This window comes from Electrophorus electricus, chromosome 16 (assembly GCF_041902795.1).
Source record: "Electrophorus electricus isolate QZ-2024a chromosome 16, ASM4190279v1, whole genome shotgun sequence".
NCBI classification, from domain to species: Eukaryota; Metazoa; Chordata; class Actinopteri; order Gymnotiformes; family Gymnotidae; genus Electrophorus; species Electrophorus electricus.
This window is the reverse complement of record NC_137512.1, coordinates 2,227,592-2,246,783: the sequence shown is the minus strand read 5'-3', so window position 1 is coordinate 2,246,783 and position 19,192 is coordinate 2,227,592. Positions and strand designations below refer to the sequence as shown.

Sequence of the window (19,192 nt, the reverse complement as noted above, 5' to 3'; positions counted from 1 at the left end):
CTAAGAGGTTCTTTATTTTCCATTTTCAATAAAATAGCGATGACAAGTCTAGGTGTTGTCCAGGATCGGAGCAGTGTTACACCAGTAGACGAGCGTGGTCTTGACCACTAATGTGCAGCGCTGTCCCTCCGAACCTGTGGGTTTATAAATACTGCGCAGGGTTAATAAGATGCAGGTGTCTCCTGTCAGAACACAGCTGATTATGAGCGGGGGAGGCAAGTGATACGGTCCTGGTCTGACAGAGGCGTGTCCCCCCCGGTAGGGGACTGGACTACCGTGACAGTCACTTGCTAATTGTTCTATCTTGCTCGCTTTCTTGCTTATCTAGTAGCTAAGGCAGCTAACTGTAACTAAGGAAAATTGCTATAATAAAATCTTAACTACAGCTAACAGAATTATCTACTAAACCAGTAATATTTGATTAATTATCACTTAAATTCTTAAGCGCTGTATGGGCAAAAAGTAATTTCCTAAATTAAGTCATCCTTATTTATTTATAATAAATGCTTATTTCTTATATAAGTAATCCTTATTTAGTCAGCTTTTTACCAAGTGTTTCCAGAAATTGAGTGTGCATAATGAGTGAGAAAACACATGGGAAATGTAAGTTAATGAACTCGTCACTATTTGAGAGTACAAGCTGTTTTGAAGTTGTTCCTTCTCTCCATGTTTTCTTTTCTTATTGGTTTGCCTCTCACCAAACAGTAAGGCAACAAAGTTCAGCTCCAGGACATCCCTGTTCTGTGGACGATAGCAGGACGGCTTATTTTAGACAAAATTGTCTGAACTGTAGGACCGTTATTGCACCTCATTGTGACTCTGCAGCCACAATCCTGATGCTAAAACATCTACCAATGATGTAAAATATATTTTGAGATAAATAATGGTACTTCATAGGCTGAATTTGTTACCATGGTATCTTCTGGAAGTCTTACTGAAACTGAGAATATCTTTATTTATGTCACGGTACGGCCCCTCTCCCCTCAAGCGTGTGCATGCCTGTGCGTGTCTGTGCGTGTCCGTATTGCCACGCCCTCTTTAACAATGGCTAGAAGAGCATTAACATCAACAATGACCAACAGCTCTGCACACAATGACGAGGGTTTAAGTACACAAAAACACACAAGGTGCAGGTGTGTGCAGGCATGGTTACAATCAAAAACCCTCCCACTGCACGTGGCGGGCCAAACCACGTGATCCGTGAGAGGCGAGCATTCCGTGACACCCACATAATCATACATATGTAATTAACCCGGAACTGAATAGTAAAATAGGAGTAGGAACATTACAATAATTAAAATGTCAAACATTTAGTTTACTTTGGGTATGATGTAAACAAACGAATAATAGATTTATTTTAAGTTTATAAAATAACTAAAGGCATAGATTTCATAAATATAATGAAATGATAAAACACTACCTGAAAATATATAATGGATTCAAATCCATACTCAGATCTATTGGTTTTCCATTGCTAAAAACAAAAGTGTTCACAAAATGTGTTCACATGTGATTCACATTTCTGGGCTCCTCTGCACTTCTACACATGATTTAATGTTGTTATGCCAACACAACAAAGACAAAATAATTATAAACATGAACAAGGAAGCACATTTGGTTTGTATTTTGTATATTAAGGTACAGTAATAGGTGATAAGAAACAATGATATGGTTGATGACTTTAAAAATAGTAGTATAGCATTGGGACAATTATGTCCATACACATACATCACAAGGCCCAGTAGTACACTTAGTTTAATACTTAATATTTACTACAATGATACAACAGAATAACTGGTCTTGCCTGTTCACATATGTCTATAATATCATGGTTGTAAACTTCCATGATACTTGTCTTGCTACCAAATCCTGATACTGCAGCAGCATATGTGATGATATTTGTGGAAAATCATTCAAGATCACATTCACATGTCTGTGATAAATGTTGCTTGCTAACATTTTCTAATATATTTAAACACTTACTCAGACTCAGTGTCATTCCATTTCCAAGAAGGATCTTGCCACAGGTGGCCACAGTGCAGTAGTAAGTGCCAGAAGTGCCAGTATCAAAGAGGCTGAGGACACTCTTGGAGAGGGCGTACACACAGTTGTGTGGAGAAGAGCTGATCTCACTCTGACGGCTGCTGTTGTGATGATATATTTAATTCTGCATGATCTAGCTGTGTCATGATATGCATGATCCAAGTCTGTTCCTGTGACTCAGATGTTGGACCAGCCTCCAAACCCACCACTGGATGCCACAGCCGTGCCTCCAGACCCCCCGGACCCGCTGCCGCTGATCACCACATCCGCACCCCCAGACCCACCACTGCTTATTGCCACAGTCGTGCCCCCAGACCCCCCTGACCCGCCGCCACTCACTGCCACAGCCGTGCCCCCGGACCTGCTAGTTCCTGTTCCTGGAGTGGAAGAAGCCACTTCACAAGTCCCTATACCTCATGCCAGGCCTGTTCCCATGGTTGCTCCTGGAAGTTCTGTAGAGACACGGACTCTCCTGAGACAACCCTCCCCAGCACTGAACTTTGGACCACTGATATATTTAATTCTGCATGATCTAGTCAAAATATATTAAATGTTTATAATTCAATATTTATTGCCCTAATGAACATGGAAACATAAAATAAGCTGTTTCTTTTCTGCAAATCATATTTGCAAAAAGGGGTCTTGTGACGTAAACAGCACAGAGGAAGCGAGAGGCGAGGTAGAACATACTTGTTCTTTATTTTCCATAAGTTCTCTATAATTACACAACCTGGATTAGGTTATAGGTGATAGGCAGATCTAGTTTAGTGAAAAACCTGGCTCCTCTCAGCTGTTCCAATGCTGCTGGAACCAGGGGGAGGGTATATGGGTACTGCACCAACAGTTTGTTGAGGCCCCAATAGTCCATGCAGGTTCTTAGGCCCCCGTCCTTCTTCTTTACAAAGAAGACTCTGGCTGAGGATGGAGAGGTAGAGGGATGATGTACCCTTGTTCCAGAGCCTCCGTGATGTACTGGTCCACCGCTTGTTCCTCCTCCTGGAAGAGGGAATAGAGTCTGCACCTGGGGGGTTTTGCCCCCTCCTTGAGGGTTATAGCACAGTCCCAGTCCCAATGGGATGGAAGCTGTGCTGCCTTCAAGGGTCTAAATACCTGCGCCAAGTCCTTGCGCTCTTGGGGAATGGAGATTGGTCTATCGGCTCCTGGGCTCTATATCGAAGTTGCTCGTAGCAACATCACCTTGTTCGCGAAGCACTTCAGGCTGCATAAGGGCGCCCACCGCAGGACTCGATTCTCCTTCTAAATCACCTGCAGGTTGTGAGTCATCAGCCATGGCAGCCCTAATGTGATAGAGTGGGAGAGGGATGGAAGGAGTGAAAAGCTGATGCACTCTGAGTGTCCATCTTGGGTGATGAGGAGTACACAGGGAGTGACATGTGTGATGTAGCCAGAACCTACCGGGCCCACATCCAGGGCTTGTACGCTTAGCAAAGAGGGTAAAGTGATTGCCTTAATCACCAACCTCTTAGCGAAGCCCCAGTCCATGACATTACTCGAGTCAGCTAGGGCAGATGCGGAAAGCAACCTAAACTTATATGACACCTCTCCCGGCAGTTTAAACATGGAGCGAGATGGGGAACAGCTCACCGTGTTGTTGCCTCTCCACTGATCTCCCCTCTTGGGCTGTACCCCTGCTGCATCCAGCTGCATGGGCCCCTCCGGGTTGTCGTTCAGCCTGGTGGGTCCGGTTACCTCGCATAGTGGGGAATTCCATTGTATACACTGACGTTTTTCTTGGAGGAGGCGGTCGTACCTAATGGCAAGGTGAACCACCTCGTTCAATGTACTAGCCTCCTGCTTGCAGGCTAGCTCAGGCTGTAGTTCTGCCATTAACCCATGTACAAAAGCGTCAGTCTACATGGGTTTGTTCCACCACGTCCCTGCTGCCAGAGTCTGGAACTCCATAGCGTACTCTGCTGCTCTGCTGATCTTAATCCCTGTTTTAAGCGTAGCAGCATTTGTCCACAGAGCCTCCCTTGGCATGGATGGTTAAACACCGCTCACATCTTTCCCATGAAACCCGCGTAATCATTCAGTAATGCCAAATTTTTAGTAACCAGATCCGCTTCCCAGACGTGAGCATTACCCGTGAGCCTGGAGATGATGTACGATGCTTTGGCACAATCGGATAACTACAGCTGATAACCGAAAAACAGTTTGCAATGCACTATGAACCCATCGCAGGTTTCTGGATCTCCTCCATATGCCTCTGAGGAGGCAATTAAGCCTCTTACCCCTTCAGGTATAGAAGGGCTGGCAGGGGAGGTAGTTCATCCCTCAGGGCTCAAGGCCAGGCGGTTAACAAACTGGCTGAGGGTCTGCACCATCGATCGAACTTCCCCGATTTCCTGCTTTTGAAGTGGCACCATCTGAACAACCAGCAGGGGAGTCCAGTCAGGACTGCTCGCTTCACTTCCTGAAGGCTGCACATTTTGTGATGTAGGTGGCGAGAGGCGAGGTAGAACTTACTTGTTCTTTATTTTCCATAAGTTCTCTATAATCACACAAAACAATTCCAGGTTGAGTATCCTTGTGGGTAGCATTTGCACCAATGGGCACTGAAGGTCTCGTCCGCTAATGCGCAGTGCTGTCTTTCTGAACCTGCAGGAATATATAGTGTATAGAGTATATTATTACAAATGTTTAGAAATTCTCCCATAAGACAAACATCTAATAGTATTTTGAATCAAATTTATTTGCTTTATTACCTGATACAGTCAAAAATGTTCCAGTGTTAAATGTAATTTTGTTGGACAGAAGCATTCCATAGTAGTATGTTCCTTCATCATCTGTAGTAGCCTTTGGAATATGCAGAAAAATACTGCTCTTTGTCCTTGTCACAATTAGTCCCTCCCATCTTCCGGGTTCCATGTTTTCCATGTTTTGTGTATTTTAGTTCCATGCCATAGTTTCATTTTATCCACGCCTTCTTTGATTGCTTACACCTGTCCCTCGTTTCCAACTTAAGTTCATATATTTAAACCCTGTCATATGCCCTGTGTTTTGGCTGTTCATGCTTAGGTTCATTATATATAAATGCTTGTATGTAAGTTTGTACTCCATGCCTTTGTGTTTCTTAGCCTTTGTTATAGCCTGTTTTCCCCTGTTAGCTTTCTTGTGTTTTTGTTGATCATGTATCCCCGTGCTCTCTGTGTTGTTAAAATGACCCTGGACTGCTACAATGACTCTGGTTGTGGATTTGCCCATAATAAATCTCCACACATGCATCCACCTCCTCACCACTCATGTTTACAGTCCTTTCCACTTTAAAGCCAAATTTGTTGAATACAGGGAAAACAATAGTGTCTATCCATGCTTCCTGCATTCCAATATCCTGAGGCAATTATCCTGGTGTTTGCTTGTACCAAACCATATCTAACCCCACTGTTTTTTGGGGTTTTTTTGGGGTTTTTTCTGTAAATGTGCACTACAATGTGACAGATTCCCCAGGCTTAGCTGAGACATAGGGAGGCTGATAAAGTGTCAGAACTTCTGGCTGGCCTAAAAATGAGGTTTGACCTGTCCTAGCTTAGCATACATGACAAATCTCAAATTAGATCTGTGTAGATCTAATAGTAACTCTAAAAGTTTCCAGCAACAACATATTGTTCCAGCAACAACATATCATAAGTCTGTGTGCCAATGGGCACACAGACTTATGAGATGACCCAGATCTCCTGGCCAATGGGCAACACAGAGTTATCAACAAAAGGAAGTGCTCCACCTTTAGCGGCAGTCTGGAGGGCTCCATTAGGGGCCGTGAGTGTCCTTCCTTAGACCCTCAGCCCTTCACCTCTGCTCACTTGAACACTTGAACACTATTATTGGCACATTTTGTTTAGCTTTGTTTATTCATGTCAGCTTTGTTATATCTGTCATTTGATTAGCCTTGTTATGTTTGCTAGCATTGCAGTGTTGTGACTTTGCTAGTATTGTTACCATCCAAGCATACACTCTGGTTTCTAGTCTCTCACCTTGCACTGTACTTCTATGGTCTGTTGCCCCACGAGGTGTCAGCTCCCCCTGTGTCTCCCCCTGTGTCTGGTTAGAATGTGCACATACCTACATTTTCATCAGCAGGTATTCTTATCGCCAAGATGGTCTATTATATAGGTGGACACCACAGCCTGGATGTTTTGTACAGTGTAGTGAAGGGTAGCGGGTAGATTTCTTTGTGTTTATCCAATCTAGTAAAGATAGCTGCTTAGTATCACAGTATAGGCTAGGCTGGATTGTTTGATTTTCTTTGGTTCATAACCTTCCTCTTAGGTCTGTAACACACACCCAATAGAACAACCATCAGACAATGCAAAATAATGATCTATGAAATAAATAATAATAATAATCATGTTGTGACATGAGCAGTTCTGAAAAATCTAAAATTTATTAGTACATTGTTGCCTCCAGGTGAGATTATCATAAACATTTACAAAATCTACAAGCAGAAAAGGAATTAACAGAGCACAATTAGATTTCTGGATCTTGAGAATGCTTTAGAGTATATTACATGAGAGGTTCAATGTGAAACCACTCATAACAAATCTTGACTGTCTACAGTACATCTATATTTCTTAGGACCAGTCATTCACCCCTTATATCTGTACATTCATTTTTCAGTAAAGTGTGCAGAAGGATCAGAAGCACAGATAAGAGCACATCCTTAGCTTAAGATCACTGAATGCTCAGGCATGTGTAACCAGTCACGTTACGTAGACATAGATGGGGACATTACATGGGACTTAAACATTTCTAATCAACATTTTCCCAAATAGAAATTAAAACATTTTACACACTGTGAAGCAGAACTGGTGCTGTGTAAAGGCAGTACTTGCTAAATTTGTAAATTATGCTCAACAGCAGGCCAAAGAGATTTAATCAAACAAGCTTTGGTCAGTAACAGTGGGACATCTGATGTCAGAGTACATGCAGTCTTGAGTCTGTTCTTTCTCCCTGTGATTTCTTCCAGTTTTCCTCCCGTTAAAACGCAGGGCAGCATAACTCAGCTCCACACTATCATGGTCCTATTGCAATGAACACAAACAGACTTAGGTTCTGCCTTCACTGGGACGTTTCACCAATCTGTGCCTTTGCTGTTACCTGTCACAGGGTCTGGAGGGCATATCTACAAGTCATTTTAAAGGTCTGTTCACATACAAGCAGGCTTATCCATCCATGTGCAGCCAAAAGAAAGAGCTGGATGAAATAGCTGGGTCCTTCATTAATATCTTTAATCAGCTCAATAAGACAAATGGTGCATCACAAATATAGCACATCTGTGTGTTGTATTATTACTTGCAGCTCTGAGAATGCTACAGAGCATGAGGGTTGTGAGTTTTCCATTTCACCTACCACCGTTATACACTACCTGGCCAAAAAAAAGGTTACCACCTGAATTTAACTAACCAAACAGGTAGGAGCCTCCCATTGGATAATTACTGCATGGGTGATTATGTTTCAGCTGGCAACAAGTTATTTAACCCTAACTAATGCAGTGAGTAGCTTCTCATTTGTTAAACAACCATGTCAAAAGACACATCCTGTGGTCGTGGAAAAGATGTTAATCTGTTTCAGAAGGGTCAAATTATTGGTATGCATCAAGCAGAGAAAACATCTAAGGACATTGCTGAAACTACTAAAATTGGGTTAAGAACTGTCCAATGCATTATTAAAAAGTGGAAGGACAGTGGGGAAACATCATCTTCGAGGAAGGAATGTGGTCAGAAAAAAATCTTGAATGATCGTGACTGGCGATCACTTAAACGCAAATCCTAGAAAAACAACAGTAGAACTGAGGGATATGTTTAATAGTAAAAGTAACAGAATTTACACACACACAATGTTAAGGTAACTCAAGGGATTGGGACTAAACAGCTGTGTAGCCTTCAGAAAACCACTTGTCAGTGAGGCTAACTGGCAAAAACAGCTTCAATTTGCTAGGGAGCATAAAGATTGGACACTGGAGCAATGGAAGAAGGTCATGTGGTCTGATGAGTCCAGATTTACCCTGCTCCAGAGTGATGGGCACATCAGGGTAAGAAGAGAGGCGGCTGAAGTGATGCACCCATCATGCCTAGTGCCTACCATACAAGCCTGTGGGGGCAGTGCTATGATCTGGGGTTGCTGCAGTTGGTCAGGTCTTGGTTCAGCAATGTTATGTGCCCAAAGAATGAGGTCAGCTGACTACCTGAATATACTGAACGACCAGGTTATTACATCAATGGATTTTTTCTTCCCTGATGGCACGGGCATATTCCAAGATGACAATACCAGGATTCACTGGGCTCAAATTGTGAAAGAGAGGATCAGGGAGCATGAGACATCATTTTCACACATGGACTGGCCACCACAGAGTCCAGACCTGAACCCCACTGAGAATCTTTGGGATGAGAAGACTTTGCGCAGTGGTCCAAATCTCCCATCATCAATACAAGATCTTGGGGAAAAATCAATGCAACTCTGGACAGAAATGCAAGTTGTGGCATTGCAGAAGCTTGTGGAAATGACGCCACAGTGAATGCGTGCTGTAATCAAAGCTAAAGGCAGTCCAACGAAATATTAGTGTGTGACCTTTTTTTTGGCCAGGCAGTGTATATGTTTTATTACAAAGAGGACTACAATTAAGTTCAGCTGTATTTATTTCTACACTGAAACGTTTTCCTGCCATACAAATATTGTAACTGTAATTATTAATGCATGTTTCCTTTACTCACTGTAATTGTTGCTGTCAGTTTGAGCATGCATTGTGTCTGGGATTAGACCTTGCACAGAGAGATCTGAGCTCCTCAGAGTTCCTGTCACTATTTTTAGGACACGTATTTCACAAAAATATCTCACTTTTGACCGACCACTTTTATCTCCATGCTACCTCTGAAACTTGAGCAAAACAAGTTTCACATAGCATAATATTACTGCTTTTAAATGCTTTTAAAGTGATAAGAGCAGACCAGAGCATTTGCACACATTTCCACAAAAAAATATACAAAATATGAAATTACAATGTATAAGATATACCTGATTGATTTTTCTCACTGTAGCAGTGCTTTGTTTCTCTGGAGGGAAAAACAAAAAAACAAACAAACATCCATCTGGTTTCACTATGTGTAGTGAATATATATTTTACCTTATTGAATAAAACATTGCACATTGTTTTTTATTGACATATTTAAACATATGGCTCTTAAAATACATATAATTCTAAAATGTCACATATCTTTTTTTTTTCAAATGGAGAAGGCACATTCAGTTATTTTAATGAACACTTACCACTGCTGGGTCGACAATTTCTCCATTTACAAATTAAAATGGCTTGAGCAAAGATCACAATTACACAAGCTCCCAAAGCTGCTCCCAGCCAGATCACTGCAGGACCAACAGTCTTGGCTGTAGAAAAGGAATGATCACAAAACAGCATGAAATGTTATTATTCTTGTGATAGTGTCAAGGTAAAAAGCTGAGATAGCTCAAACACATTAACCATAAATAATCTGCAAACACACAAATAGGCCACACGTGATCTTTAATCTGTTTGTAAATATCAAACCATTTGAATAAAATAGTCTTTGGTGTCACTGAACAACTCAGTGCTGCTAATTAACAGAATGATGGATTTAACGACTTCAGTTTGCACAACACTGCATTAATGTTAGCCTTATATTTAATACTGTGACTGTATTTCATCACATGACCAATGAATATAGAATTTTAAGAATTTCATACAATACCAAAAGGTATTTAGATGCTTACTCAAATCTACTGTCGTCCCATTTCCAAGAAGGATCTTGCCACAGGTGGCCACAGCGCAGTAGTAAGTGCCAGTATCAGAGAGGTTGAGGACACTCTTGGAGAGGTTGTACACACAGCTGTGTGGAGAAGAGCTGATCTCACACTGATGGCTGCTGTTGTGATGAGTGTAAATGATTTCAGGATGGGAGTCTCCTGCAGCAGCTCTGAACCAGAGCACTCGGAGTTCTGCTGTTCTCCTCTCAGAGAGGACGGTGCACTGCAGAGACACTGACTCTCCTGGGGAAACCACACCCAGCACTGGACTTTGGACCACTGATACTTGATAGTTATCATTTTTATTTAAATATCCTGTTAAGAATAAAATATATAGACATTAAGACACAGCTATATACTCTTTACTATATACACATTTAGATTTTCCTACCTTTGTAAACAGCATAAGTCATAAAAAGTAAACTTTCTGTCTTACATGCAACAAACTATAACATATTTCAACATTCTTTAACATATTTCATATAAGAAAATATACACTTGGTTCATAACATAATAATGCACAAAATGTGCAAGTTATTTGAAAATTATTTTGGTGTTAAAATGAATTAGGCCTTTAAGAAAAAAAAGGTTATAGTGGCCAAAAGGTATAACTTCTTACCTTTCACTGATAACAATGCTCCCTTTCCAAACACAATCTCAAACCTTCTAATGCCACAGTAATACATGGCTTCATCTGAAGGTTCAATGCTAGAAATGTTCAAATGACAGAACCCTCTTCCCTTCACAACAGTGAACTTTGGAGGTTTAAATTCACTGTAGTAAGAGGAAGTCTCTACTGATTTCTGAGTCATGGCCATTATACGAGGCTCCTGTCCTGTTTTTTGCTGGTACCAAACGATGGGATCGGTGTTGTCCTCTTCCAGCAGAAAGCACTGGAGAGTCACATTCTCTCCAAATGCAGCGGTGGTCACAGAGTTCAGCTGATTGACACCTTTTGCCCAAAGAATGAAACCTTGGTTCATGCCAAAGGTAACTCTATAAACCATGTGCAAAGGAACTTATTTGTGCAGCTGAAAAAGACATGTATCTTAGGAATGCATGTGCCTTCGGCTGAATAGGGCCTAAAACATTACTGAACGTGTAAATATTGCTGAGAGAAAAACTTTGAAAAATGTAGCATAATTACTGCAAAAGCAGATGGTACTCACCTATTTCACTAGAAAGAACCGCAGTGAGACACATCAGGACCATTCTCCAGATGCCCAGGTCCTGTTGCATGGTGTGTTTGCTTGATAAAATGCCGAAAGGTCAAACAGCTTCATAAGTTGACGTAACTTATTTACATCACATACTTCCTGTGTTTTTCCTCCAATTAGAAACTGTAACAAAAATGCTGTACAGTCCCCTTAAAAACATTTTTTTGTGTCATATGTTGTTTCAGTTCTTCAAGTTAAGTTTTTTATTATTTCACACATTCGTGGGATAAGAGCTCTTGGATAGTTTTGTATAATAATATTTATTAGTATTTCGGACAAATTTATTATACAGTGGCAAACTATCATCATTCCACTGAAAACAGAGCCTTTCTCAATACTTCCAGTAAAAAAATAAAACAAAAAAAAAAAAGAAAGAAAAAGATTCAGCTCATTTTTTCGACATCACAAAAATGGCTTTAACCTATCATGGTCCAATATGCTAATTAGGATGCAATGTAATGGGTAAAATATGCATAACATATTAATCACATGTCCCAGATCTTTAGGGATTACATAAAGTCCTATCCCATAACTCTCCCCATTTCTCTTCACTACCCATGAATGAAACTCACTTTGAAGCCCATCACATCACAAACATTCATCAATTAGACATTAGAAAGTATGAAACATTAACTGCTACCATAGTGACCTTCCTGGTGACCAACTGGTACTATATAGCACTACTGATACTATATAGCACTACTGATACTGCATGTTCAGTGTCACCAGTTGCACATAGTTTTACATGTAAGTTTTACTGTAATCATACAGCCAAATAAACACAGCCAAACTAACACAGCTGAAAATCAAATCAGATCTGACTTGGTCTCTCTGGTGACTAAGGCCAGCACAAACACCACTGGTACTGTTAATGCATGCTCAGTGTCCCTGGCTCCATCACTGCACTACTCACACTCAAACTCATTTACCCTGTACATACATTAAAACACACCAACAGTACCATACATGCATTAAGCAACACCACTGTTCACCTCCTACAACTAACACCACCTTTATAGTCCCACTCTACACAGCTATAACTTACTGCACTCATTTATATTTCACCCCCAACTTCAACCACAGCAACCAGCTAGCACTTTTATCTACATATCTACCATCTATTTTCATCTGAGAACTCCAACAGTACAGTTTTATCCAGCAGCCTCTCAAGCTAAACTCCAGCAGGGAAGGACTACATGCCTACTTGTCTTTATCGTTACTGGCATACTATGTGATCACCAGTCGTTATCAAATAATGCATATTTCATCTTGTTCATATTTTGTGCTCAAATGGAATCATTAATTCAATGAAATAAACTTTGCTCACCCTCTGAAAACAACACCATGTCCTCGGAGCAATAGGTCCAATACACAAAATTGCCTATCTACAGTCAGTTTCCAGTCTCACAGTTTATCCCACTACTGGCACTGCTAACTTGTACTTACACACTAATCCTCTTTCTTTCTCTCACAAACCTGATAGAGCTTCTTCACACTTTTCCTCCTGCATTTGAATAAGCAATCGAGTAACTGAATTTACTCAGTTGCTTTCTCTCTGTAATAGGTCTTTGTATTTCTGTCTGTTGTTAATACTTAACAGAGACCCAGTTCCTTTGCCTTATCTGCAGAATACCAAATCGTACCATTCCATAGTCATAAATAACCATACCTTATTTATTCAACTTATTTTTAGTCTCATTTTCAGTCCATTCAAACAGTATTAGAATCAGAATCAGAGTTATTATGTTTTTCTTAATACTTTAATATTATTGAGTTTTCCAAACTATACCCATGCTCGAACAATTATGAGGTTCATTTAATGTGAGTAGTTGTCAGATTGTCAGGGGTATTAAGATGTGACAATTACTGTGGTCAGGATCTCTGTTTGCTAGCAGTAACATTAACTAGCCTTCAAACCAGATGACAAATATCATGCATAATGTTTAAATGTAAAGCCGAGTCTTATTGACAATGTTTTGTCATATTTTGACGTGAGTCGCTCCTATTATGCTAATCACAGAGAATGACGATGTAAATCAAAACTAAAAAATAAATTAAAAGACTGAAAGACTGAAAAACTATACCTGTCTACTTCAGAGTTAATGTCAGATGTAATTTTCAAATTTGTTTGTTTGTCTCTTTTCTTAAAACTTGTAATTCATTTTCATTATATTTAATTTGACTATTATACCTTAGTTTTAGTCATGTTTCAGTGACTGGAGATCAATTTTAATTTTATTGTAATTGTATTATCTTTCATTTGCATTCAACTAGTCACAGGGCAGAGACCCCACACACATGAGCACCAATCTCAGATCTCGATCATCCCACACCTAACAGTCCTTCCAATCACATCCTGGTTTACTTTCATCAGAATACTGATTATCACTTACACACACCTGTTTCCAAACCCCTCCCCCATACTTAAAGTCCTCCTCCACATGACACTTCAGGTTACCTGCTCATCCAGCCAAATACCTGAAGCAGGTCTCTGTGTTCTTGTTATTTTTGCTTGCTTTGTCTTGCACTGAATTAAGCCAGCTCATTTGAATTTTGCTCATGCATTGTTTCTGTTTGCACAATGTCACAATTTTCATATTTAGTCATGTAGTCAGTTATTTTACCTTGTCCAAATTATGCTTACCTTGTCCAAATTATGCTGACCAGGTCATACAGAGTTAAGCTAATCAGTGGTAGATTTGTTTAGAATTTATTGTTTGTGGAGTTTTTATGTGGTAGGTGTTCAGAAGGCAAAAGGAATACAACCACCACATATTCCAGTAGGTCTGAGCTCACTTTTTCGGTTCATCAGCATTTTATTACATCATTATTAGAACCGTGCACTATTAGTCGACGTGAGGCTTGTTTTGGATTGATGCTGGAATTACACACTGAGCTGCTCTCATGATTCCTTCATCCATGTGAGAGCTGAGATGTGACCTGAATGGGAGGCAGGGTGGTGTTTTACCAGATCAGTTGTTGAGACTGGGAGAGTCACTGCTAAACTGAGACTGATAGCTAAGAGACTCTTTGTATCATTTTCTTCTCTTTTTCACTCCTCCACTGCCTCCCTCTCTCTCCCTCTCTTTCTCTCTTTCTCTCTCTCTCTCTCTCTCTGTCTCTCTCTCTCTCTCTCTCTCTCACTAAGGGGAACAATAAAATTATAAAAAATTATACTTGTGCATGAATGTTCCTTACATTTGATCTAAATGCAATTAGTCAATGGAAATATATAAATGTTAAATATATAAAAAGTAATATCTGTATAAATAGCATAAATTATATAATTTCTGCATGTATTATATTTATGAATATATTGAATTGTTTGTTATATCACAGTCCAAGTAGTGTTTGGTAATGTATGTCTTTTCAGAAAATAGTGTTGGTGTTGGTGTTGGTGTGTGGGGGGGGGGGTGTGAGCATTCTTGGTTTTACATTATTTCTAAATATCAGTCATTGAGAACATCTGGTTTTCAAAATGTTGAAAGGCTTTTAAAAGCTTTCAAATGTACATTTTTTTTCATTCTCCATCTGATTTTAATTATGTTAATGTTGTGTGTGGATTTTATTTTATATATATTTTTTAAAGCTTGTGTGCTACACTACAGTTTTACTACCACTTCATCTTTAATTAAAGTACACTGCAGGTTCTTCATGGAATATTCTGCATTTCTACATACTTATATACACATATGTATGCATATTATATATATATATATATATATATATATATATATATGTAATGGGATTGGCTGTGGGCTTGCGTGTGCGTGTATATGAAACCCAGGCTTTGATGTGCTAGTGGTCACCCCAGGTTTGTGTGCTGACGTGTTAAGGCTGTAGTTGGTGGTTTCACAGCTCTGTGCTGGTCTCTATTCTTTGCTCCCTCACCCACCCTCTATACCAAACAGTTTCTCTGCTTCAACTCAGTAGGCCACTTTGACCACCCCACACGACTTTCTCAGAACAACAACCCATGTTTCCCCCGTCAAAGTTTCCACAGGATGCACAGAGCTATTCTTAAAATGATCGTTTGTTTCAGAAACATTTCAGATGCTAAGCTGATCTATAATAAACAAAGTGAAAGTAGTTTTTGCTTTGAGCTTCACAGTAACTTCGATGTTTGGGTATTTTGATCGGCTAGGTTTCTGATAATTCATCAGATATCTTTTACTTCCTTTTAAGTTCTTGCGATCTTATTTTTATATATTAATTCTTATGCATTTAACCCTTAGCTGAAAGAGAACATCTAGCATGCGAAAACCCACTTGGGTTAAACGTTTAACGTATTTGCGAGAATATAATTAAATATCAAAAGTAAAAGTTTAATTCCTCATGTTTGAGTGGGAGTTTATTTCAGGGACACATGATTCAATGTGGGCAATTTATTTCTATCCAACCTATTTCTAATTTCAAATTACTATACTTAGATTTACATAAGGGAGAATGAAATTGATTAAATAGAATAAAATAGATCTCTTTTAAGTGTAACAGGCTAACAGAAGAAGTGCATGAACACCTAAAAATATTACAGCAGGGCATTGGTAGATTACTTGTTCTCTTCACCACCATTTTTTTCGTGTGTGTGTGTGTATATTTCTGCGCATGTATGTTAAGGTACATTATTGAATACCCCACTGCCCATGGGTAACGGATAATTATACACGCAGTTTGGAACTAGAATTGTGCAATATAATTGACTACTGAAACATGACCCTTTGTGACAAAACAAGTCTGAAGCAGGATGTGGGGATGAGGCACGTTGAGACAAATGTTTTATTTACACAGAACACCTACACTTAATACACATGCTAAAGTACATCAAACACCGACAAACATACGATGATACACGATAGATATATATACACACTCGACGATTACACACAAGAAGGATCAGGTGGGCGACAAGAGACAGTGTGGCACTACAGACTAACAATCACACGCACAGAGACGTTTGAGGAGGAGGGAGGGGCCATATCGTGACACCATTAGTCTGGATAAGTCATGTCAAGCTTCAGATGCTCTTTCATAAATAAGTACAGGCAAGGTTTTGTAAATATATCATTTTACCTCATTCTTCCATTGGACATTCATGGGATCTGTTTTTGGGATGAATTGGCAAACATTAGAGACTCAAAAAACAGACAGACAGACCTGCCAACAAGGTTTGCAACAGCAGACAGATAGACCAGAGTGTTGATTGTATTGACTACAAGATGACTGCCACACACACAAGTTCTCATGTGTCTCGCTCACTAGAAAGGCCATATGTGCCTTCATCCAGAACTCAGTTGAATGCTGGAGTTCAACTCTAGAAGCCAACTTATGAACACTCGCCAGATTCCCATAAAGTGTGATATATGCCAAGATGATGAACTGCTGTTCTGCATAGAAGTATAAATGGGGCTACATTATAACATGAATGGTGATCTTCTTAAAAACAGAAGCGTCACCATCACCCGTTCCGCTCAGTGCTCAGAGTCTCATGGCCTCATTCCTGTTTACTAGACCAGCGACACTCAAGCTGCAGGGTGAATAATACAGAGGAAAACAGCAAATATAACTGACAAATGCACACACACACACACACACACACACACACACACACACACACGCACACACACACACACACACACACGCACGCACGCACACACACACACACACACACTCACACACACACACGCACGCACACACACACACACACTCACACACACACACACACAGACACACACATACACACTCACACACACACACACACAGACACACACACACACACACACACATACACACACACACACACACACACAGACACACACAGTTGGTATATTAGTGCAATAAATATAAACATGAAACAACAGATTTATTCAGATATAAAAACCAAAGAACCATAAGAATGGTTTTCTAGTAATGATTATGCAATACAAAAAATATCAAAGATAATTGCAGTATATTAAATAATGAATATTATAGAATATTATGGTATATAGCGCAACAAAAACATTTACTTACCTTTTACATGTATGGCATTTGGCAGACACTCTTATCCAGAGCGACTTACAAAAGTGCTTTGTCATTTACTCATAGAATACATCCTAGTACTATACAGTAGGTTAGAGTCCAATATACTAATATACCAACACTGTAGAAATACAGGGATACATTACAATACACAATACATTACAATGAGTACTAGAGTTTCAGTTACTCATAGGAACAGGATTAGCAGTCATTTAAATATTCCACAAATAGTCTTCAGTCTGTGTTTCAGGACTGCAAAGAGACTGTGCTGTCAGGACAGCCAGTGGAAATTCCTTCCACCATCTGAGAGCCAGCACAGACCATGTATTAAGATATTTTATCTAAGGACATGTCTTGCTTTAACTCCCTCATGACTGACCCTGTGCATTGTGGATTAGTTAGTTATGGATTTGTTTTATATATGTGATAACAAGTGCACTCGTGTAAGTCTATGCAAAACACCTTCGGTGCAGACTATGCAGATAAGGAGAGATTGACTTTACTCACACAGAGCTACTCCAGTTCATCAATAGCTTCTGTTAAGTGTACTCTCAACTCATGAATGGTGATGCATGGTATGTTAGTGTCTAAGTGTTAGTTACACTAAAGGTATGTATGTACTTTAATTAATGAAGCCCAATAGTATAATACATAAAGGTTTTTTTTATTTATTTATTTTTATTAGCATAATATTATTTCAATATCATGTTTCAATCATTTATGGTCTATTAGTTTTTACATTTATCTGCTGTTTCATGCTTATCAAGTCAATATGTGCACTGTGTGTGTCTGTGTGTGTGTGTGTGTGTGTTACAGTTATTGTGTGTGTGTGTGTGTGTGTGTGTGTGTGTGTGTGTGTGTGTGTGTGTGTGTGTGTGTGTGTATTTAACAGTTATTTTTGCTGCTGCTTTCCTCTGCATTGTTGACCCTGCAGCTTGAGTATCTGGTAAACAGGAAAGTGGCAGCGAGATCTTGTCACTTTTGCAGTGAACAAAAACCACACCGATTGTTCCACTCTGATCTTCTTCTGTTGATAATTTCCATACTGTCATTCTACCTTTGGAGAATGTTTCTCACCAGATATCGCTGTACTCATGAGACATCACTGTACTCTTGTTAATAATATATCACCCCCCACTTTTTAAGAAACTTTTTTTAAATACATAAACTGTATAATCAATTTGCTGCTTGTCTCTCTCCATCAGTAGTGCGTTTCTAGCCACTGCTGTACTCTGGATGTTTGTGGATGTTGGACCACACTCATCTCAGCTGTGATGCTGACATGCGCAAAACTGCAGCACTAATGCTCCTGACACTAGAAAGAAACTTTTAAGAAACTAACCAATGATGACTTGCACAGAGGATGATTGACAATCTGCTGTTAGCACCAAATGGTCATTGTTTGAACATGCAAACGCATTGTGTGTGTATGTGTGTGTGTGTGTGTGTGTGTGTGTGTGTGTGTGTGTGTGTGTGTGTGTGTGTGTGTGTGTGTGTGTGTGCACGTGCGTGTTTTAAACTTTTAATGGATTCATTCATACTGCTAAAATACAGTTTTGTTTATTATTTACTATGTAGACATTTGTCTCCATATATCTCTGTGTTCTGCTCAAGTAGGCAGTAGATCAACACCTCAGCCTCCCTCAGCTAGGCTTTGCTCTACTAATACATGTAAAAGACTCTCACACACCCCACAAAGGGTGAGAGTTTTGGACTTCATTTATACTTTTTTTGAGAAGGTAACATACAATGAGGGTAAAGGTAATTTAATGCTTTGAATGTAGCCTAATATAAAATACATTTTGAAAGCCTCTTCCTTAGCACAACCTGTATATTATCAGAGTGGTTAAAGCTTCCTACTCTGAAACTCCAGAGCCTGTTCTGGGTTCTAAAAGATGCTTTTCTGTTGCATAGTTCATATTTTTATTCAAGGTCATATTTTACTCACATTCTAATGCTTTTGAAATGATTAGTTGTTTTAGTGCAGACAGTTAGTGCTGCTTTTAAATGTTTCTGTCGAGTTTGGTCACGTGCATGACAGCTAAGAGCAAAGAAAAAAAGAAGCAAAATCATGTGTCCACAACGTTCAGAGTGTAAGGTCTCACCCTGCGTGTGTCTGT

General features: G+C 39.7%; 1 protein-coding gene across 2 annotated transcripts; it reads right to left on the bottom strand.

Moving 5' to 3' along the window:
• Positions 1-6,434: 6,434 nt before the first annotated feature.
• On the bottom strand, positions 6,435-11,088 carry LOC118242261 (uncharacterized). Of its 2 annotated transcripts, none has more exons than XM_035531984.2 (6): positions 11,007-11,088; positions 10,457-10,789; positions 9,805-10,152; positions 9,325-9,441; positions 9,073-9,110; positions 6,435-7,082 (listed from the first exon to the last, which is right to left on the bottom strand). In XM_035531984.2, the coding sequence occupies exons 1-6, from the start codon at positions 11,074-11,076 to the stop codon at positions 6,933-6,935; spliced, it is 1,056 nt and encodes a 351-aa protein (XP_035387877.1). In that variant the 5' UTR covers positions 11,077-11,088; the 3' UTR covers positions 6,435-6,932. The 2 variants fall into 2 exon arrangements, with proteins under 2 accessions (XP_035387877.1, XP_035387878.1); XM_035531985.2 differs by having other exon boundaries at positions 10,457-10,868; positions 11,007-11,072.
• Positions 11,089-19,192: the final 8,104 nt, after the last annotated feature.

Coding starts and splice junctions, on each gene's coding strand:
- LOC118242261 (XM_035531984.2), bottom strand. CDS start 11,076: ATGCAACAGGACCTGGGCATCTGGAGAATGGTCCTGATGTGTCTCACT. Junction 10,790..11,006: donor GGTTCTTTCTAGTGAAATAG/GTGAGTACCATC, acceptor TTTGGGCAAAAG/GTGTCAATCAGCTGAACTCT. Junction 10,153..10,456: donor AGCATTGTTATCAGTGAAAG/GTAAGAAGTTAT, acceptor TATTCTTAACAG/GATATTTAAATAAAAATGAT.